Source organism: Grus americana, chromosome 16 (assembly GCF_028858705.1).
Source record: "Grus americana isolate bGruAme1 chromosome 16, bGruAme1.mat, whole genome shotgun sequence".
NCBI classification, from domain to species: Eukaryota; Metazoa; Chordata; class Aves; order Gruiformes; family Gruidae; genus Grus; species Grus americana.
The window spans coordinates 13,865,725-13,888,467 of record NC_072867.1 but is presented as its reverse complement, the minus strand read 5'-3'; the positions used below and the strand labels follow the sequence as shown (position 1 = coordinate 13,888,467).

General features: G+C 38.4%; 2 protein-coding genes across 3 annotated transcripts in view; both read left to right on the top strand.

Annotated features, from left to right (window-relative positions):
- The first annotated feature begins 161 nt into the window (after positions 1-161).
- Positions 162-18,413, top strand: ATP6V0A2 (ATPase H+ transporting V0 subunit a2). 2 transcript variants are annotated; one of them, XM_054844201.1, is made up of 20 exons: positions 162-431; positions 1,784-1,862; positions 3,251-3,348; positions 4,117-4,254; positions 4,772-4,872; positions 5,612-5,738; positions 6,526-6,608; positions 6,958-7,051; positions 7,373-7,585; positions 8,232-8,382; positions 9,115-9,254; positions 10,197-10,354; positions 11,971-12,061; positions 12,368-12,486; positions 12,950-13,160; positions 13,702-13,821; positions 14,058-14,177; positions 15,381-15,498; positions 16,080-16,251; positions 17,157-18,413. In XM_054844201.1, exons 1-20 carry the CDS (start codon positions 315-317, stop codon positions 17,257-17,259), a joined length of 2,553 nt encoding a protein of 850 aa, XP_054700176.1. In that variant the 5' UTR covers positions 162-314; the 3' UTR covers positions 17,260-18,413. The 2 variants fall into 2 exon arrangements, with proteins under 2 accessions (XP_054700176.1, XP_054700177.1); XM_054844202.1 differs by having other exon boundaries at positions 367-489.
- Positions 18,414-18,694: 281 nt separating this feature from the next.
- Positions 18,695-22,743, top strand: part of DNAH10 (dynein axonemal heavy chain 10) — a 57,529-nt gene continuing 53,480 nt past the window's right edge. Inside the window, exons 1-3 of the mRNA XM_054844502.1 lie at positions 18,695-18,920; positions 21,382-21,477; positions 22,586-22,701. Coding sequence (XP_054700477.1) covers positions 18,695-18,920; positions 21,382-21,477; positions 22,586-22,701 — 438 coding nt within the window. The remainder of the gene's footprint in view (positions 18,921-21,381; positions 21,478-22,585; positions 22,702-22,743) is intronic.

The following is a 22,743-nucleotide window of genomic DNA, read 5'->3' as shown; positions in this document are numbered from 1 at the left end:
GGACTCGCGGCAGGGGGTGCCAGGCTAACGAGCCTTCGGGCTCCGGCCGCGGAACCCGCACCGACGGCAGCGGGTCCCGCTCGGCCCGCGCCGCCGCCGTGCTCCGCGTTCGCCGCCGGTTGGCCGCCGCCACCGCCCCGCCTCCCGGAAACAGCTGGCCCCGCCTCCCGGAAGCAGCTGGCCGCGCTGCCGGCGGCGGGCTGGGACGCTCCGCCATGGCCGCTGAACCGCGGGCTGCAGCCGGACACCGCACCGCGCCGCCTCGGTGCCCGTCTCGGTGAGCCCCGCCGCTGCCCTCCGTCCCGCGGCCCGCCATGGGCTCGTTGTTCCGCAGCGAGCCCATGTGCCTGGCGCAGCTCTTCCTCCAGAGCGGCTCGGCCTACGAGTGCCTCAGCGAGGTGGGCGAGCGTGGCCTGGCCGAGTTCCGAGACGTGAGTAGCCGCGACGGCGCCCAGGGGCCCGGCGGGGCTTTCGGGGAGAACGAGGGAGGTAAAAGAACCCCGAGGGGGCCCGGCGGGTGGGCGACAAAGGGAGGGCCGAGCCGGGCAGAACGGTTGCCGTCGGGAAGCTGTAGGTTTCATTCCGATAGTGCGATGTAAAAGACTGCAGGACCGCTTCCCGCCCTTCTTTCCCCGACTCTGACTTGCAGATGTATGGCTAATACCTATATCGTATTCGCGTGAAAGCCAGATTGGGCGATAGAAAGTCAGTGTGGAGCCCCAGCCTCCCCGAGACTAGGGAGGGATGTTTGGGGGTGACTGTATCCTACCTTTCTCACAGAAGTAGCTTAAACTCGAGGGTTTTTTTCGCAGTTGGATCCCGTGGGAGAGCCCATTCCCCACCTGAAGCCACACTATCTTTAGTCTGAGTGTACGTGCACAGCTAATGGATATGCCCACCCTGTTGACAGATCGATAGAAACATCTTAGCTGTTTTGTAGGCTTGTTTCTTCAGCATCATGGACTGCTGGTTTGTAAAATATATCTGTTCCTGGAGGAGCAGTTCACCTTGGAGGGAACCTACATGCCTGACTGACATAAAATTGGGTTGGATAATAATTAACCTTGTTTCCGCACTGTCTCATCATAATTATATGATTTTTGCTTGCTGACTGAGACTTTGGAATTCCTTCCAAATATTCTTCAGAAGTGTAGGTTGCATAATCTTTGCAAGGAAAGCTATGAGAACTTAAATTAACAGCTAGTTAGTAAATATGGCAGGTAGGAGACAAACCTGTCAGAATCATTACATGGGTATCATGTTTAACGTTTTGATGCCATTTCAGGTATCTGACACACTGTTTATTCCAGAAATAACATATTAGTTGTTCTGATTTAAAAGCTAAATAAGTAGTCAGAGATGTTGCAGGCTCATATTATGGGGATGTACATAAAAAGATTCTTTCAAAACTTAACATTTCAAATAAATTTCAAATCCATCACAAAAAAAATGTAGAAAGATTTGTTTGTTAATTTGAAGTCATTAAGCAGTATTTTAAAACTGTAGAAATAATGTTAGGAATGGTTTCCTCAGTAGATCTAGTTATTTTTTTGAGTAAAACTGGGAAAAGGCATTGATAATCCTACTTTAATAAAACCAACCTTCCTGTTTTAAGACTTTGTAATCTTTTTAGGTTCTCATACTTTCTTAGCCGAATAGCACTTTGTTAGAACATGTAGAATACATGCAAAACTGTCTCCATGAAGTCACAGAAATAGCTGTGGTTTTTTAGGGGTGGTTGCTGTTTTAAACACCTAATAAGCATTTTGTCCTCCTTCTTCAGCTTAACCCAAATGTAAGTGTATTTCAGAGAAAATTTGTGAATGAAGTAAAGAAGTGTGAAGAAATGGAGAGAATACTTGGTGAGCTGTCCTTTCATGTCTGCCCTTTCTCATCCGTGCTATTATTAAAGTTTACTAGTGGTTAGAGTGGAACTACAGTGGAGGTTTCAGCTACAGATTTTTTTTTAATCTTCCCAGTCTTGTATGATCTGGATGCTGTAGAATCTTATCAAACTTTCATATGTTTGAAGAAATACACAGGCATACACTCATATGTAGAGTCTTTATGTAGGTTTTTGGAGCCAGAGATGACTTGACTGTAGTACTGAATTGGGTCAGAACATACAAATATATTCCTTAATTTGTGTTGATATGCTGCAGCAGTTTTGAGTGTATCACAGAATCGTTTAGGTTGGAAGGGACCTCTGGAGATCATTTAGTCACAACCTCCAGCTCAAGCAAGGGCAGCTAGAGCCGGTTGTCCAGTACTCTGGTGGGATTTTGAATATGGAGATTCCACAACCTCTCTGGGCAGCCTGTTCCGGTGTTGTACCACTGATCTCGGTTTCTTGGTTTTGTGAGCTGTAAAATTCACTTATACCACAACCTATATGTGCTAAATATAGGTTGGGGGTGTTTAAGTGCAGAGGTAAAGAAGAGTTGCTAATGTGTTGCTGATAAATAGTTGAGACTATTTTTGTATTAACTGCTTAAAACACTGCTAGGGGAATGGAAGCTTTACTGTGGATATTTCCTTGACTATAAGATAAACCCTGCTTTTCATGTTATGTAACTCAATGCTGTTGAACTTGCAAGCACCCTCAAAAATATCTCAAGTTAATAATAATTGTATTCACATGGTAGTTAATGAATAGAGAGGGTATGCAGAGCATTACAACCAAGATGCAGATTTCTTCAATGTATCCCAAGGAAAAGTTACCGTTGAAGGATTCTTTTTATTGGAATCTCATCAGAGGCATGTGCTGGTCATGCCAAACCATCCCAGTAGCTATTTCAGCAATCTCCCTGCCCAGTGTGAGTTGCATTTGTTGTCAAGGTTGCTTAAGCTGCCTTGTTTGAATGCTCTTTATTCCAAACATGGGTCAATGAGCACAACATCAATTTTTGGCAGATGGCATGATTAGCAGAAAGTGATACCTTGCAGCAACAAAGAGATACAATGAAATGTTAAAAGCTTCTTAAAGAGTACTTGTGGTTGGAAAATTTCAGTCAGAGGACTCTGAAGATAGCTTACTTCTGCTATTTTACTCCTAGCACTCCATAAGCCCCCCGCCCTTTTTTTTTTAAGACTTGTGTGTGGTTGCTAAAATAAATGAATAAAATAGCTAGGGCCTGATGCTGCAGTGTGATCAGCACCATCAGTAACAGCTGAAGGTCAACTATGCAGCATTCTAGGAAGTATAAGGCAATACCATTTCCTTTCTGATTCTGTTTTCTTCTCACTCCAGGATATTTAGTACAAGAAATTAAAAAAGCGGATATTCCACTTCCTGAAGGAGATGTTGCTCCTCCTGCCCCCTTGCTGAAACACATTTTAGAAATCCAGGTAACTTTTCCATACCACAGCTCTGGGTCTTGGAACTTTATTTCAAACTTAATTACTTGCTATCTTACTACTTATGACTTAAATTATAGGGGTGTGGCAGTGGGAGCAGAAGCCTTTGCTTTCGTTTTTGTCCATTTTTTTTTCTTTCTGCCAGTGTTACTTCAAAGACTGCCAGTGAGGATTTGATACTAACACAAAATTGCTGTGAAAGGGTCAAAGCTAACTTGTAGTCATCTGTTTTATTTTGATGGATTGGCATATTACGCTATTCCAGGCAAATTGTCATCTGTAGATGTAGTCCTTCAGCCTCAGTTATTGCTTTGGGACTTACCTAAGGCTCTTTTTGTTTAGCAAAACATGCTGCTATTTTCTCTGAATGCTTTTTCTGGTATTGCGTTAGAAGTAGAAGCTTGTAAAATGCAAATATAATTTTGAATGACATTCTGTTTTGCTGTAATTCTGTTAATAGCATAGATAAGTGTCTTGCACTCTGTACTATCTGAAGTTCTAATTCCAAGTCTGCATTACTTAGCTTGGACACAAATTAGGGTCAGAACAGCAGACTTAACAGATGCCAGTGGAGGATCAACTCAACAAAAAACAATCTTTGGAAGACTGAGGAATAAAACTTATGGAGCTTAAGTTAATTAAGAAATTGGGAAACTCCCATCATAGCAGCAAATTAATGTATGCTTAAAATTCATCCTCCCCTGATTTCCAAAAGAGTGTAACTGATTCTATGTCTTTTTTTTTTTCTCTGTGTCTTAGGAACAGTTGCAAAAGCTGGAGACAGAATTGAGGGAAGTAACTAAAAACAAAGAAAAGTTGAGAAAAAACCTGCTTGAACTGACAGAATACACGTGCATGTTAGAGGTCACGCAAAGATTTGTCAGGAGAACAGCTGAGGTACTGCTTATGTTTGAGGATTGTGTGTTGTGGTATTTTTGTTGCATACTGTTAGTAGTTCTAGTTAAGTGTGTGACTCTGTGTCAGGCTTTTACAGCATTGTATGTTGTTCTTTATTATTTGTGCTCGGTACCTAGAGAACCTGGCTGGCAATCTTTTGCGCTAGGCTGTGTTCATATACAAAGCAAAATGCAGCCCTGAACTTAGAGGAGCTTTGTGATTTCTCTGTTGAATTGTTTGAATGTTACTGCTGATGCCAGCTGGAAGTGAAGGCGTATTTGTGTTATTTTGGTGCATAAATTGTGCTAAGAAATTTATCATGTAACCTTTGCAACACTGACTGTATTTGCTAAGACCAGTGCACCTGAGATCCCAAGATCTTTCTGTTGTCTGAATTGAAAGGATTTTATATTTTTATTGAAATAATTTACTTAATTAGCTTTTCTTCTTTAGGATAGTGAATGAAAATACATTTTTTTTTCTGAAAGCTGTGCATGATCTTTCTTATTTTTGCTAGTATGAATCCCATTTACATGCAAATTATGAAGAATTTCCATCTGTGGAAAATGAGCCATTAGTGGATTACAACTGTATGCACAGACTGGGTGCCAAGCTGGGGTAAGTATGGTTCAGTCCACCTGTGTCAGGTTGTCAGTGTGTGCTGTTTCAAAACTGCTTGATGAGCTGCTGTAAATAATGGGCTCTTTGCTTAAAAGATGGAATCTAGCGTGATTCTAGTGATTTCAGGTGAGCCAAACAGTTTTAGACAGGGTAGAAATCTGGCCCAAATGTACCTTTGTAACAAAATTGGATTACTTGAGGAGATAAGTAGGACAGCACCAAAAAAACTGTTACAAAAATTCCATCAAACCAAGTATGTGTGTTAAGGAAGATCTCTAAGTGCTGTAAACCAGTACTTACTTCTGCTGTTCAAACTCTTGTTTTTTCTAGGATAAACACACAGTGTGTTAATCACCTGGCAGGGTCAGTTGTAACATTATGAATGGTATTGCCTACTTGCCTTTAAAATGATGTATGGATACTGCTCTCTGCAACGCCATTATGAGAGGGTATCTTAGCAAGAAAAAATGAAGAACCTTACTATCACAGAAATAAAGTCAAATATAATTCTAGTTGTGTGCTCAGGCCTACAGTCTGTTTTCCAAATAGAAATTGTCTCTCTATATAAGAGTAACTTCCTGTTTAGGGAGATGCTTCCTTCTCTAGGGATGGCAGACGTTAAAGTATTGTGACACTGTGATCCTGAGTGATGATGTACTCTGAAGTGGTTTGTTGGGGTTTTTGGGTTTTTCTGGTGGATTTTAACTTATTTTTCAATTTTTTTCTTTTTTCATAGATTCATATCTGGCTTAGTTAACATAGCAAAAGTTGAAGCATTTGAAAAAATGCTGTGGAGAGTCTGTAAAGGATATACTATTCTTACGTACGCAGAGTTGGATGAATGCCTGGAAGATCCAGATACAGTGAGTAAACATTGTAACTGTCAGTTTATTTTGTTCCATACTTTTCATAAGACTTGGAATAATTGCTGCTCAGGTCTGCAGTGAAGTAAATGATTTCCCAGTGCCCTTGGAGGAGAAACTATTAAAGTATTAGAACTTTTAAGACTTTAAAATTAGAGATCTTGATGCTACCATAACTATAGGAGTGGCAATTTATTTATCATGGTTCAGCTTGATGAGTGCAGAATTTTACTGTGGAATAGTAATGGCTTTATGATTGGCTACCTTGATCAAAATACGTGGCATAAATGGCTGCTTGGATATTTATTAACTAGGTCTGTACAGTGCATTACCTTTTAATAGTCATTTTATTTGTTCATTCAGTAGTTAAGGAAAAAAGTTTGCAGTACAGTTGGTCTTCTATGAAGTTTTTCCTCTGAACTTATAAAATTCACTTTATGTAAATCAGCAATTATGGCTGCCTAATCTGCCACTTTCAAATTTTGCTTTGGTTCTAATTTGTAACATTTTAATTTTTTAAGACGTTTTTGTTACTAATAATTCTGAGGTGATAAAATATAATATCTCTTTCATTTTCCCTGAAAACTGTTTTTCTCTAATATAACAAAAAAAAAGAGAGATATTGGCACACTTGAATTTTATTTTTTGATCTTTACTAAAATATTGGAAGGCTAATGCTACCAACACAGCTTTTTCTAATTATTTAAATTTGTTATTTTGCTCTATAATTATAGTGGAAGATTTGGTTAAAAACAAGCTTCATCAACTTAACTTTTTTTTTTTTTAGGGTGAAACCACAAAATGGTTTGTTTTTTTAGTGTCCTACTGGGGTGAGCAAATTGGCCAGAAAGTCAAGAAGATTTGTGACTGGTAAGAAGCAAAACTAATATATATGATTTCTTTATACTTGGGTTATTTTCTTGTTAATTTTCCTCCTGCTCCCCTTCCTTGTAAGTGCTGATTTTTAGGCAAGGTTTTTGAAGTTAAATTTGTTCCTCCCCCCAGTTGCATCTAGCTTTATAATTACGCAACATACAAATAAATGTATGAGTCATTTTATCTGCAGTCCTTATTAAGTACAGGCAAAATACTGACTCTCTCAGTTGAATCTGTTCCATGGTTCTTAAATGGCTTGTTGCAGATTTGTCTGGGGCATGGGGTTGGGTGATTTGTTTTGGTTTAGTTTGGTTATTTAACACAAACTTCTGTTTTTCTGTAGCTATCACTGTCATGTGTATCCCTATCCAAATACCACGGAGGAGCGCAAGGCAGTTGTTGAGGGACTAAATGTTCGTATTCAGGATCTTCATACTGTGAGTAAATAACGGTGTTCCCTTTGCTGTAGTTATTGCACCATAGGAAATAATTTTATGAATCGCAGCATTAAATACATAGTTACATTTCTAAAATACTTTGGATCTGAACACGACTGTACGTCACGTCCCTGGTTTCATGTTGGATATGTCTATTAAACTTCAGGGCACTTGGCATTGCCTTCTGTTTTAGCCAGTGGTTGTGTGCCCTCCTACAAATGTGATCCAGCACTGGACAAATACTAGGTACTCTTACTGTGGTTAACATAACCACTGTTACATTTTCAATGAAATCTGTTTTTGTTTTTTTCTTGGACAAAGGTGCTGCATAAAACTGAGGATTATTTACGCCAAGTCTTGTGTAAAGCATCTGAATCCATCTATACATGGGTTATCCAAGTGAAGAAGATGAAAGCCATTTATCATGTACTCAACCTGTGCAGTTTTGATGTCACAAATAAATGTTTAATCGCTGAGGTTTGGTGTCCAGTGGCTGATATGCAGAATTTGCGCCATGCCTTAGAGGAAGGTTCAGTAAGTCAGCTGAATGCTCACTGATGTTAAAACTTTTGTCTTGAACTAACTACAGCTAAGGAAAGAAAATAATTATTTAAGATAGGCTAAAAGTAGGCACAGGCAGGTCTGGGTCTCTATGAACTCATATGAAACCACTTCTTTGTCAGCAGAACCTTTATTTAGTGTTGTGTTGGTTCTTTGTTGTTGGTTGGTGGGTGTGTTTGGCGGTTTTTTCTTTTTTTCTTTTTTTCCGAATAAGAACAACTTCTGTCTTGGGCCGAAGTCTGACTGGGCTCACAATACTATTTGCAGTCAGTCAAGTAGAAGGTGCTAATTCCCTTGTGTTAGTTGAGTGCAGCTCCATCTTTTTGTTTTACAAGAGGGAATTTTTACTAACAAATATTTGTTTTATAATATTGACTGATGATTCTCATTTGGTATTTCATATAAAGTAAGGATTAGAATGCATCACATGATTAATGTTTTTAGAGGAACAGATTATTGTAATTTTTTTTAAGAAGGCACAAAGGGTAAACTTGGGGCTTAATTTAGGGAAGTTTCAAGGATCAGTGAAACTGCTGATAGAGAAAATGTTTTCACTTTGATTAGATTAAGGATCAACTGAGTTTTTATGTAAACATATCTTCTTTCTGTCTGCAATTAGAGGAAGAGTGGAGCTACAATTTCTTCATTCATGAATACCATCCCAACAACACAACCTCCTCCAACTTTGATACGTACCAATAAATTCACCTCAGGGTTCCAAAACATCGTTGACGCTTATGGAGTTGGAAACTATGGGGAAGTTAATCCAGGTTGGTCCTTCTGAAATCCGACCTGCAAGCTGTGCTGTCATTACTGCTTGCCTCGTTACATGTTTAAAGGCCTTGCTGAATTGGACACTAGTAAAGGCAAAATGGTGACAACCATACTGCTTGTTAGTAGCTGTTTTTAAATTTCAGTAGCTCATCAGAAGTAGAAATGGTGCTCCAAGCAGTAAGATGGGATTTTATTTTGCTGAGTTATTTTAGCATTAAAGATACTGATAATAGCTGTATAATGTTTCTTTATATGCTTTACCTTGGATTAAATAAGATATTCAGGGGGAAAAAGAAAACTTTGGTAATGGCTATTGATTTTACTGAAGCGTGGAGTTCATCACTTGAAAAAAATCTAGCTTGTTGTATAGCCCAGTTTAATGTCCTTATGTATTTTTTGCAGCTACGTTGTCTATGTCATGCTGTACAGGAGAATGTCTGTTAGCCACAAAGGAAGAACTGTTTGCTTGCGTTTTATTATCCTCAGAATTGTTGGCTATTGCTCAACTGTGGAGTTGTCATTACTAAGGGATATACATATGCAAGCTTTAAACTGAGTTAAATGTATAGTGTGGGGGAAAGGTCTATCAGCAAGAGGTGAAAAGTCTTTCAAATGTAAAGCTGAAAATTGTTTGGGAGATTCAAGTAGTTGAATTGCTTTGGCATAATTCAGATAGCAACATCATCTACTGTGCCGTGTGCCTGAAGACTGTTATATTGTCATTTCAGCTCTCTATACCATCATCACTTTTCCCTTCTTGTTTGCGGTTATGTTTGGAGACTTCGGGCATGGTCTACTAATGTTCATATTTGCACTCCTGACAATACTGTATGAAAAACACCCTAGATTACAAAGGTCACAAGATGAGGTAAAAGGAATTACAAATAACTTACTCCCCATCCAGCAAGATAGCTTCAATTGAGTAGTTACTGTGTTTCTGAAAAGTACTGTTTATTGCACATGTATTAGACTGTTTTTTTTCTTTTGTTGCAGTTGTTATATTCTGTGAGAATGTTGTATATATCTTAACAAACTTCACTTTTTTCAAAGGGCAGAAATAATCAAGTTGGAATGAAAGACTGACAAAAATTAGTTGATGTTGTTGGGCTTGTCTTTCCTTCTACTAGGGCGGCTTAGTGATGCGTGTGTTTTACAGAATGTGGTTACAGTGACTAACATGAGGAGAAAATGATTTTTCAAATTCCATCTCCTTTTATTGTTTCTGAAAAGGAGTTGTAGTCTGAAATTTATTAAACTTAATTTTAACTAAATTTTTAATGATATGGAATTGGAATGTAGGAACACCTGCATCTCATTAGAATTATATATAATTAAGAATGGCTGCAAATTGGTCTTGGGGAAGAAATGTGACTTAAAGACTATTCATTAGTGTAATGTTACCAGTGAGAAAAGTCTCAGTTTGTGTCATGGGAGCTTACATGGGGACTTCAAATCTCTGCATCCCATTTAAACCACAATTGTCTTCCAGAATATGCTTCTTGCTGTTAGCTTTATTTCCTAATGCATATAAACCTTTGCATATAAATCACTTGCATAAAGCCGTGAATGGAGGAAGATGAATTGCACCCATTTGGTGACTGACATTTCTAAATTGCGTAGTCACCTGATTAAAGCGAAATTCTCTGTGCTACATCTTGATTGGCCTTAGGTTTCTTCATATTCCTTTAAGACTATCCACAAGAGTTTTTAGAAGTCTTTGACCAAAAATGTATTTCTCTTAGAAATGTGTAGATAATGATTGTTTACATAGCAGATGATGTTATTTTTTCTTTTTTTCCACTACTCACAGATAATGAAAATGTTATTTGAAGGCCGATATGTTATTTTATTAATGGGTCTGTTTTCTGTATACACTGGATTGATCTATAATGACTGTTTTTCAAAGTCATTGAATATATTTGGTTCTGGATGGAATGTTTCAGCAATGTTTGAACAGAAGGTTTGGCGGTGAGTAGCATGCCTCTGTGCCATTAAACCAAAAACGTACTTCCTGCAACAGTTTAACCTCTTTGCTCACCCATTTTAACCATCCTTTTAGTGAAGGTAGTAAGTAAATGTAATGAAATCTAGCAAAATCTGGTTGTTAAGGCAGTAAGTGCTAGTGTGTAAAGGGCGGATACAGCTACACTTAGAATAAAAAAGGCAATAATAGTTATTTAAAAACAAAAAAAATGCTAATTATCTTAATCTGGGAAATCCACAGAGAACACAATTTCTTGCAAAACCACTATTGGAGTTTGATTATATTTAATTCAGTCAGTCAGGTTAATCTCGTATTTATCAGTACTGCTTTACTGGATTTACGTGTCCTCAGTTACCTGGATCATTTTCTAGAATTTTATCATTTGGTATAGATGACAGCTTTCTGGAACAAATTCTGTTGCAATAACCTAATGCTATATGCTAACTAATAACTTTTAGTGATTAAAAACTGCAGCTGGCATAATATCTTTTTATTGGTAGTAAGAACTTGCACCTAATTTTATGAAGTGATATTTCTAGGGTTTATTCCATGTTTAAACCTTCTTAGGTATGTTTTGCATCTTTTTTTGTGCTCTCGCAAAGGTGTTCCTATGAATGGCTGGAGACTTCAGTAGTATTGTAAAATCCTAACAGCACTAGGACTTTGTCTTGTCGTGTATTCTTTTTATTCATAAAAAGCGCACTGCCTCCTGTGTTATAGTTTGCCATTATGCTAATGTTTTAGTTTGCCTCCAATTACTGTGTTTTCCAGGAGAGGTTTCTGAATAAATAAATATATATCAGATTTTGAGAGGAATAGAATACACAGGGCTCATTGTGGAAAAATTTGTCCTAGGTCATGCTTCTGGAATGAATAGCCAAGTAGTAGTAGCATCTACTGTAAAGAAACTAACAATGAATGAAATAAATTAATTACCTAGCAAAGTCTCTGCACAGCTTTTCTTGATTAAATAAAAAGGTAAAAAAAGTAGGCTATGTGAATTTTAAAACCTACTTTGTGACAAAGTGGGTTACCCTCATTGTTTTGAGGTGTCATAGCCCTTTGGTATTTAAATGTTCACAGCTTGCATCTTGTTTTGCCTCAAAAACAGGAAGTGGCTTAAAATAGTAGAGTCAAAACCACTGTTTAAAATGTGAACAGGTTGTGAGTGCTGTGTTAATTAAAACCTATATGAAGTTAGAGTGGAAACTCATCCAAATGCAAAAGGGAAAAAAGATATTAATTATTCTTTGGGTGTTTGTTAATGAATTTTACGTAAAAGCAAACTGTGAGCTTTTTAAATGAAACTTTTCATTCTAGGGAAGTGAGTAATAAAATCCAGAAAATTTCCTTTCAAAGATAGTTAGTGCTAATTATGCCTGGATTGTGAGTTTCTGGAACTGTTTTTTTTATTTATTTTGTTATTGTTTTTATTAGCCAGGCTTTTTGTGCTTAGGAATCCTTTTATTCTTCTTTTAAAGACTGACAGTGGGTGATGTAGTCAGAAAAGAAAGCGGGAATAGTGTCCTGCAGAACTGAAAGTTTATGTTGTCACTCTTTAAATAATGTCAGGTCTGATTGTGTTTTTCTTTCTCTGCAGTCCTGAGGATCTGAAGTCTAACCAATTTTTAACACTGGATCCAAATGTTACTGGTGTATACAATGGAGCTTATCCCTTTGGAATTGATCCGGTTAGTTTTATGCTTTTAAATTATCCATTTGTGACAATCAGTCATTTGTAAATTATATTTTGGTATGTGTATTAGGAAGATAAACATACTATGGTATAAATTTCTGCTTGCATTTTCCATTCAAAAAGAGGTTTTCCCTTAATGAGTCAAAGACTATTTTAACTATTTAACTATTTTAATTAAACTCAAATTTCAATTATGATCCACATTTGAGGTAGAATTCTGGTCTCCAGTAGTGAAAGGATAATATTTTATTTCTTCTATTATACCGTTCTTTAATGTTGATTTTTGTCTTCTCTTCTTCAGATCTGGAATTTGGCAAGCAATCGTCTCAGTTTTTTAAATTCTTTCAAAATGAAAATGTCTGTGATTTTTGGAGTAACTCACATGACCTTTGGAGTTGTATTGGGGGTATTTAACCACTTGTAAGTACAAGAAGTTAAGATAATATTAACATTATAGGTTTTCTGTCAAGTCTTGAATTATAACAGTTAATCTGGTAAGGGAAACCAAAACAATTTTTTTAAACACAGAATAACAGTAATTGTGAAAACTGTTCTTAAAAAAAGAGTTTTTCTGTCACATACATAAGATGATGGATCAGTATTATGCAAAAAAAAATCTGAAGACATCAATTAATACGTCAGTTTTATTTCACTTGTAGCTAAATAGAAATACAAGCCTCTTATGGTCTTGATTTCCACTGAAATACCTGATTAAAATTTCCCTGAATATGAAGAAATGAGTTCTGGATTCTAATTTCAGTCTTGCTCTTTAAAAGTGCTGGGTACTGTTCTGTTATATTGAAAACATGTTTGGGCCATGTATTATCTTGATCTTTCTTTGTAAAAGTTATTTTTCTTTTTTTTCCCCATTTTTATCTTTTAGGCATTTCAAGAAGAAGTATAATATTTATTTGGTTTTTCTTCCTGAACTTTTATTCATGATGTGCATCTTTGGCTACCTTGTGTTTATGATCTTCTTTAAATGGTTAGCATACTCTGCAGAGGACTCTACATCTGCTCCTAGTATTCTGATTCAATTTATTAACATGTTCCTGTTTCCTGGTGGTGAAACAGAGGTCTTCTACACCGGACAGGTTAGTAGTGTTCTTACAAGCTTCTGAAGATTCTGTTGCTCCCTATGCAGGTATCACTTTACCAGCCTGATGGTTGACTGTTCCCCTAGGGAGGAGAATGCATCAGACTACAGGGAAATAGAATAAACATTATGATTAAATAACATATTTTCTCTTTAATTGGTTGTAAGATTTTTACGTAGTGGCTTGTGAAAATACCTGATTCTAGAACAAAATCTCCCAGGTTAAAATTAAGGCCAGAGATCAGAGTCTCATGTTTCTAACTTTGATGCTTTTCTATGTGTTGTAAATAATCTTACTAAACTGAGTATCAGCAATGCCTTAATCTAGAACCCAGTCCTGAAGATGGTGGGCATCTGTGACCCAATTTAAGGGCCTGATTAAGTAAAATACTTACGTGCGAGTTCAATTTGGAGTACGTGCCCACTGAAATCAGTAGTATTGTTCTTATGCTCAAACAGGCCTTTAAAGGAAAATGGGAAGGCTTTTCTTCCTTTTGATTTTGTGATCTAATCTAATTTTTTCTTTCCCCCTCAAACAGGTTGCTCTGCAGAGGTTTTTACTTAGTATTGCTTTCCTTTCTGTTCCTGTAATGCTTTTTGGTAAACCACTTTATTTATATTGGTTGCACAGTGGAGGCCGAGGCATTAGAATGTACAGGGTAAGTATGGAGAGACACACATTTTTTAAATACAGAATTCATCTGCTGTTCTATTGCATATAGAGTAATGTTCTTACTAGATATTTCTACTCACCTTGGAAAGTTTTTGACTGTAACACATAATAGTACTTTGTTCCTCTAGCTTTCTTTTTGCCTTTACCTGTGACTACTTTAAATAAATTTTAAAAATGGCACTGGCAGTCTGCTTGAAGACACGATACCTTTCCATTTCGTAGAGTGGCTACAAGCTAATTCGAAAAGAAAGTGAAGAAGAACTTTCCCTGCTGAGATGTCATGATGTAGAAGAAGGAAGCAGTCATTCAGACAGTGGGCACAGAGAAGGGGATGCAGAGGAGGTAATGTTTTTACTTAATCTCTAGTTTGTATGTCCTTAAAAGCAAATTAGAAGTAGCAAATCAAGAAGATAACCTGTACACTGAGTCCCTGGGAGTTTTCAAGATAATGAGCTGAGCCTTTACAAAGACCTTGATGCCTGAATGCAATTCACTTTTATTTGTTGCTATTTATTGTTATTTCTTGGTATATTCAGATTGCCACAGTAAACCACAATCGATCTGTAGTGGAGAACAGGAAGAGTGCTTTATTTGCATCTAAGACTACAGGTTTTATTAAATTGAAGAGTGGGATTAAAAATCCTGGGTTTTGTGTGGTTTTATGGATTCTTAAGACAAGAGGACGACTGCCCAGCTTCCTGTTAATTAATCTTGGCTTTTCATCCAGACAAAACTCTCTTTATGTCTGCAAATTACATCTTGTGATGAGGATTATTGCCGATGGGGGTTGGGAGAGATGGGCGGCATTCCTAGTCCCCAGCTATTGCTGCTGTTTAGTTTGGGCAAATTTTTAAAGGCCTTGACTGATTCCATTGATTTCATGTGAATCGAGACACAAAAAATTGCTTCAGTTTCCCGGTGTGCTGATTATGTATGGTACTTGCTTCACCGGGGTAGTAGACTCTTGCTGCTTCTGTATAAAAATAGAAGAATTGTTCACTTAAATAAAATTGCGTCATAGTTCCATGCAAAGTAAGTGTTGGAACTTGTAGTAATATTAGTCTCGGAACTCTTTGTTAGCAACAAGTATGTATATTTAGAGTTTACAGTATTACTGTAGTTATTTTTCTGTCACTGACATTACTAATAACTAATCTGCTTTTAAAGATGCAAAAATTGACATTGTAAACTTACGACTTCAACAGAGTGGGAATTATAACCATGGCTGGTTTTATTACTTAAGAGTTTTCAAGTATTAGATCATATTCCTGTTGTAAAATATAAATTGCATTCATTTTTATCTATCTACAAAGTAATTGGGAAAACTAACTAGAAAACTGTAGCATCTGATTTTTTTTAATGTTGTCTCTGTAGTAAAGATCTTAAACATAGCAGATTTTTTTTTTTTACTTGATATGAAATCAATGTATTACCCATTAATGGAATTTTTATTCCATATATATTAAGATTTGCAGATGAATGTTTTTGTTCTCTCATGCCGTACTATGTTGTTTAAATGGATACAAATGTATTTTTCTATTTTAGTTTAATTTTGCAGATGTTTTTATGAATCAAGCAATTCATACCATTGAATACTGTCTAGGATGTATTTCTAATACAGCCTCATATCTGAGACTCTGGGCATTAAGTCTTGCTCATGCACGTAAGTGGGGTTTGGGGTTTTTTTGGTTGGTTGTTTTCATCTGTCTTGATTTTTAATGCTGGTTTGAGGGAGGCTAGCCTGTTGAAGTGATACTACTATGAAATTATCTTTTAATTTAAAAAAATTCCCTGTTTAATAATGATCTATGGGAAGCCCCCAAACTAAGATTGTGAGTTATTGTTTGGATTCTAGTCCTTTTCTTCATTGATTGCTCTGTATTGTAAAGAGGCCGATTATCTGAGCACAGTGTTACCTCACCCATTAGTGTATCAGTAGTCACAGTATCATTTCCTGTTTCCCATTGACTGACCAGTTTGGCAGGTATTTAGGCACTTGCTGAAGTCGTAGTGTCACGGTGTAAACTATTGCTATCAGTAGATCTTACTATGAAGCTGAGATGTACCTTTAAATTATTTTTTGGGGGGGGGGAGAGCAACTACTGGGGCGGGGGATTGCTGATAGTTGCCATGTTCAGCAGATCCTGTAATACTGTTTAAGCTAGAGTACAGGTCAGAGTGGCTCACTGGGTGAATGTGTGCAGTATCAACATTAATTATATATATTTTTTTTTTTTTTAATAGAGTTATCGGAAGTTCTATGGCAAATGGTGATGAGAGTGGGTCTTCGTGTGGATGCAACATATGGTGTCTTACTGCTAGTCCCAGTTCTAGCCTTTTTTGCTGTGCTAACAGTTTTTATTCTTTTGGTCATGGAGGGGCTCTCTGCTTTTCTCCATGCTATACGACTTCACTGGTAAGTTAATTTTTTTCTTTACACCGCTTTAGCATATACTGGCTTGTTTAAGAGGAATTTTTGTGTCAAAATATTAGATGCCTTATCAAAAAGAAAAGTGTAGAATTCAACAGCTACTGCAATAGATGTATTTAATCATATTAAATAAATGGCTTGTTAGTTGAATGTAATTGTTCCTCTGGAATATTTTGAGTAAATTCAAATATTATATTGATTTATGATGTATATTAACCTCTACCACATTCAGAGTTGATTTTGGTGCAAACTATGAGTACATTTGATTTATAGTATTGCAGCTTTTCATACTGTAGATGATCCACTATACTTATGTGGATAAGTATTTTTAATTTCAGTCTGGTTAGATCACTGAATGGCTTCAGTCTATTTTATTTGGTTCAACAAAATATTTATATTAGTAAGCAAAACTCATCCAAAAGGGGGGCTGCCAACCCTTAAGTATTTTAGTCCTAAGTCTTAATATCACCAGCTCTGCACATTGGAGTGGATTCAGAGAATATTTAGTTTGAAACCTGATGACATTTACAGTAAAAGGCAGACATATAGTATACAAACACGAGGCAGAGCTACATGCATTACTGAGTGGTGTCCTCCTGGTATTGTATATTTGCAAAACAATTAACTGCAACTAACTCCAAAACAAATTAATAAGAGGGAGGTGAGAAATGAGCCATTACAGCCCAATGTCAGTGTGTTTTTGGGTCTCTTGAGAAACATGAAATTTGACTGGGTCTGTGAGAGGAAGGTTAAATAGCCACACAGAAAGCGTAAGTGATGGGATTAGGATTAGTTTTGTTCTACCTCCTGTGTTGCACAGCTCTATCCCTTGACAACTGATCGTTTTGGATTAACACACAGATACTGTTGGTTTTTTTGTCTCGTTTCAGGGTGGAATTTCAGAACAAATTCTACTCTGGTGGAGGATACAAGTTTACGCCTTTCTCTTTTAAGCACATTTCTTTACATTTTAATAAAGATGACACGGCATAGTTTGGTTGCTGTCAGCAGAAATGTTTGGAATTGTCTGCAAAAATCATGTGATTGGATCTCACCTATGAATGGTTTCTTGTAGGACAAAGTGTTTTTCACTGATTGCCTTATAATGCAGCCAAATAATTCTAATACATACCTCCCACAGAAATACATAGCAGATCTGGAGCATCTTGTAAAGTATATTGATATAAAATGTACATTTTTCTTGATAAACTAATGTTGTAAATTAATTTTATTCTTAAAAAAAAGTTGTTACTGCTTGTCCTAAAACCAGTGTAGTTTTTTTTTTTTGAGGCTGCTTATTTTCTTGAATGATTACTTTTAAGTTATTGGAAAGACTTTTCATCATATTAAACATTCATTACTAACCACATACTTAAGCAAACTACCCTCTCATGCACTTTGGGAACAATTCAGCAATGCAACAGAAGCAATGTATGTTTTCTGTATCTATTCCAGAAGGATTATGAAATGTTAAATTTATACATAACAATGCAAAATGCTCTTTTTTTTTGGCCACATTTAAAATTGCACCGAAAATGTTAACTGTTTACTCTGAGTTCTGCCCAGAGTTATTACATTAATCTTTCAGAAGCCACAGTGATATTTAATGTTGTGGAAGAAGGCAGGATTAGAAGTGGAGACTGGAAGTTATTAGCCCTCTTATTTCCCTGTCGTGAGGAGCCTTCTGCTATGTTTTGTTCTGCAAAGTGAGCTGGGTGCAGCCCATCCCTTTGGGTTAGCTGGATGGGTAAAAACCTAGGAAAAAGTCTTGCAGTGTCAGGGTGAGGACTCAAATAAAAGAATCAAACTGCTTGCTAGAACTTTCTATCCCGGGTTCTACTTCTACAGTGTGGTCACACACAGAGTTTCTACTCTTAGGAGCAATTCTTGCACCGTGACTGAAGAATTGGCCTCGATCCGTGTTTCGTGTGGCTCTAAGGACATCCATAGTGTTATTTACCCGATGTTATTGAACCAAAGTTTATACCGAATAGGTGGAAAGGAGTTGTTTTGTATTATTTTTTTGTATCCGTGTAAAAATGGGGATATTACCATAATGTTTTAACATCTGTGCCATAAGAACAGCATACGTTAAATTTTGCACTTGTTTCGAACTAATTCCAAATAAAACCTCGTTTGCGCTGTTCCGAGCGGGCCCTTATGTTTGTACATAGCCGTTCCCCTGCACCTGGCAGCGCAGGAGCGGGACGGCCTGGCCCCCTCCACGCGGGCAGCCCTGCCCGTTCCCCGGTGTCCTCCCGGGGCGGGCTCGGGGCTGAGGTAAAACAACGCTCGAGAGAGGCGGCGGCAACGCAGCCGCGCGAGGCGGGCGGTGGCCTCCTGAGGCGGGCGGGCCGCGGCCGTCGCTCCTCCCCAGGCTGTTGCCGTGACCACCGGGAGGCGTCGGGAGGGCCCCGGGGTTGCCGCCATGAGCCTGGACGATGTGCGTGTGCAGTGGCTGCGGGACCGAGTGCTCGCCGTCCTGAGGCTGACCGATCCGGCGCCTTTCGAAGAGCTACTGAGCCGCGGCGATGGCGAGGAGGCACGGACTGTGCTGCGATTTTTTGATCGTGGCGACAGGGAGGGGGACAACGAGAGTGCAGCAGGCACAACGCTGCTGCTGCTGCGGGCCGAGCGGTGCGAGGAGGCAGCGGGTGAGGCCACCGCTGCCCTGGCCTGCTGAGCCCGCCTCAGGGCGCTGCCTGGCCCTGAGCCCCTTCCCTCTGTCCTTCCCTCCCCAACTCCCTGTTTCTTCCCCCTTACCCCTCAATTTGTCCCATCTCCTGAGTTTTAGCCCCATTGCCCTGCCTCTCCCTCCCTTAGGCTGTGTCTAGTCCTGAACTCCTTCTATCCCACCCATTTCCATGATCTTTCTCCTCTCTGGTTGTGTCTTGCTGGGATTTGCACCATCCCCACTACAGAGTGGTTATATAATGCTTTGCTGCCATTTTGTGTGTGTGCAGACACAGGTGACGCAGCCGAGTTTGCAGATGAGCAGCAGGAGGAAGGCCCAGATAACATATTTCCTGAGCAGTCGACTGAAACAGCCTCCTCTGTGGTGTTGGAAGGAAGTAGGTGGTTTGGGTGGCCAAAGCGTTGTCATTGCAGGCCATAGTGCCACAGGGGCTAAGTGTGACTGGCTAACAGGGCTCTCTCTTGAGCAGATTCACTAGTATCTGTAACACTGACAGCTTCTTTTCCCTGGAAAGTAGATCTGATTTTGTGGATAGTGTCCTGGGCAGTGTGGCTAATGTTTTCTCAAGAGCTTCTGCCTCAGGTTGTTCCTTTGAAAGAAAGCTATCCTAGTTTGGCTCTTTCATCTTTTCCAAACAGATGGAAAGAAATAAACTGACTGGGAGGAACAAAATCAACCCTCACACACAGATCTTCCATCCAGCCTTTATGATATCTTTTACTGGCTGAGATGATTGTTACAGATTAATTTTATTAAAATGCATAGAATGGATATGTTCCCTTTAGTAGGAATTAATTCATTCTCATTAAGACATGCGAGCTCTTCTCTTTATTCTGATGTAGTTTACTGAGAATAAAAGTGGTCTTGTAAGGAGTTAAAATTGTTCCAATACTTTAACCACAGTATTGCAGAGAAGACTTTCACAAAAAAATTGGGAGAAAATAAAGGAAAAATGATAGAAAGGGTGTCAGAGCAATAATTTTCTGTGGCTCAGAGATTCAATTCTCATCTGTGCTGTCAGTATCTGTGTCACTCCCACAAGCTTCTGAAACAGTTACTTGCAGAAGCAGTCATGGCCTGGTATTTTATACCCATTCAAGAATATTTTTCATCCTGGGCAAAAAAGATAGGACCACGAAAATTAAGTGCTAAAGCCTGGTGTGGGTGTAAGTAGACTAAAGGAGTGATACAATCCAAATTCCCACTCTGCGCCTCTGGATGAAGGCAATTGCAATGCTGGAGATTAATGCTCAAAAGCAGTAAGACAGGGAGAATTATTATTGCTTGATAATAATATCAGCAAAGGCATGACCTTTCTAGCTGGGCTTGCAGCTATGCCTTTTCCACTTCTTTTAAGTGTCCAGAAGTCTGTGCTGAAAGGGGAAGAAGATATGGTGCACCTTCGAAAAGACAGTATGAAATAAAGTTTGCCTGCATGGCATAGCTGTTTTTTGAGTTCCCTTGTGCTATTTCTCAGGGATGAAATCTACAGACAATGAAAGCGTGTCAGGTCACGTATCAACTCTCTCTAGTGGGTCTGAATTGAGTAAACTGGAACAAAGATTTGCAGCTGCCAGTATGGAACACATACCACAGGTAAGTCTGTTGTATATCAGTCTGTTCTTTTGTGGATATGAGGATGCTGGCTTTCTGATGCAAATGTTGCAGTAAAACTGGTAGGCAAATTAAGGAGGTACAGTGCAGAGCAAGTACTCGCAGCAGAACAGAACATTTCATGAGAACAGGAATTTCCATTCAAAACCAGTGGCCTGTGGTGTCTACCACAACCTCTGACATTGACTGACAAGACATTGCAAAGGTCGTTTACTTTGCAAAAAGCTGACTTTTGGTGAGAAAACACAGCAGGAGGTTATTCAGGTACCACATTAGCTATTCCCAGAGTTGCTTATAAAAGCAAAGTTGCATTTAGAATAATTGCTAGGTAAAGACACCATGGGAGGAGCACGTAAGGAGCAGTGAACAAAGGCTTTTGTACCTCAAGTCTTTTACCTAATTAGATGGTCAGGATGGAGTCTGGGGTTTCTAACTAAACTTGGTTTATGACTGAAATGCAGGTGGAAGGGGAGTAGGTGCTTGCACATTCTCAGGAACGCACAGGGGGGTGGGCATTTAAGTGCTTTCTGGTTTCTTATGTTTCAGGCACTAATGCTTTTAGTCCTGTTGGTCTGGAAATCAACATTGTTTCCAAAGCTGATGATTTTTACTGTTGGCTGAGTGATTTTTTAACATTTCATTTATGTTAGTAATTTACTTGGACAGCAATGTGAAGATAATGGATTTAAACTAGTGATTCTGTCCTATTGCTCACAGCAGGCAAACATTTTCTTCCTGTTAAGAAACGTGGCAACAAACAGTAATAGTCATGCTTCCTTTCTGTTTTCTGTTTCAGCTACAAGAAGGGAAAGTTGACAAAGTGTGTTTCTATGTAGCTCTTGATGAAATTCCTCAAGAATTTGTGTCAGATTTTACTGTGTATTTTCTGAGAGACACCAAAGGTATGTGCCCTGAATAACTGCAGGCTCGGCATTTTCAGTCTTTGCATTGATCAGTACTTCACACTGAGAAAAGGTGATAGTGACTGGGATTCAGGATACTGCATATCCAGCTTAATTAACTGCAATACTCGCAGAGTAGAACCAGGAATCAGGAATGCTTTTCATATGAAATTTATGGGAAGCTACCTATCTTCTGCATTTTACCAGCAAGGGTGAAGCTTTTATGCTACACTAAGGAACTAAGAAGATTTAATTACTACAGCTGCTAGAACTGTATAAAGTGTTTTGAGGATGAGGAGCCATATGTGAAAACTAGACCATAAGGTGGTGATAAGCACAACTAGGGTATCAGAATTCCTGACCTGACTCAAATTCCGATACACAACAGCAGCATGTTTTATTCTGCTAGTTCATACTTTTATCATGAACCCAATGACAATCGTTATTCCAGCATCTGGACTAGCTCTGGTTCTGGTTGCAATCAGACCTCAGTATCTAGCTCTATACCCATAGGCAACAGCTTCTGCACTAAAGCAAACAGGTATTTCCACACCTATATCCAAGATCTATCAACAGTCTGTGAACTCTACTGTAGTGCCAGAGACTGGTCCCAGCACAAACATTAATATGGGCTCACCAAGCAGCAACATATGTGCTTTGAAGCTACAGAGTATTTTGTATGTGCCTATTAGTTTCAGTTTTTATAGAAACAGGACATTTGAGGGGGAAAAAAAAATTATGATAATGTCTTTGGTCATTTTGTGGCAGTTCTGTGCAAGATTTTCGTGGTCTGTAGAGTAGGAGTTCAAATCAAGGGTACTGTTTTGTTTGAACAGAAAACCATTTCTGAACTATAAGGTTGGATTGTAAAGACTTGGAGTCAGATGACAACACTTAAGTATTTTTTTCTGCCCTTTCTGAAAAAGCATCTGCGCTATTAAAACCAGCACTGATTTTGAAAGTGATTTGCATCAAATCTAGTTTACGATAAACAGTTTGGTTTATTGGAGCTTTAACTTATTATAGAAAGGACTTTATGCTATTGTTTTAATCATTGCTTTCTGTATCAAATGATTTGATTTATGCTAATTGTTTGTATACTGTTTAGAAAGAGTTACTGAACCTAATGACCTGACTGAAGCTAATGAGATTCTTCCTAAAGTAATAAAGTTTGGTATACTGACTGATGATACTTTTTCGATGCTAAAGAATGCCATCTCACAGGTAAATGTGTTACAGCTTTTATACATGAAGTCTTGAGTGTTT

Bases quoted from the DNA above. Each gene is read 5' to 3' on its own strand.
- ATP6V0A2 (XM_054844201.1), top strand. From the start codon at position 315: ATGGGCTCGTTGTTCCGCAGCGAGCCCATGTGCCTGGCGCAGCTCTTC. The intron at 9,255-10,196 runs GTAAAAGGAATT...CACTACTCACAG, and splicing joins TACAAAGGTCACAAGATGAG to ATAATGAAAATGTTATTTGA. The intron at 12,487-12,949 runs GTAAGTACAAGA...TTTATCTTTTAG, and splicing joins TTGGGGGTATTTAACCACTT to GCATTTCAAGAAGAAGTATA.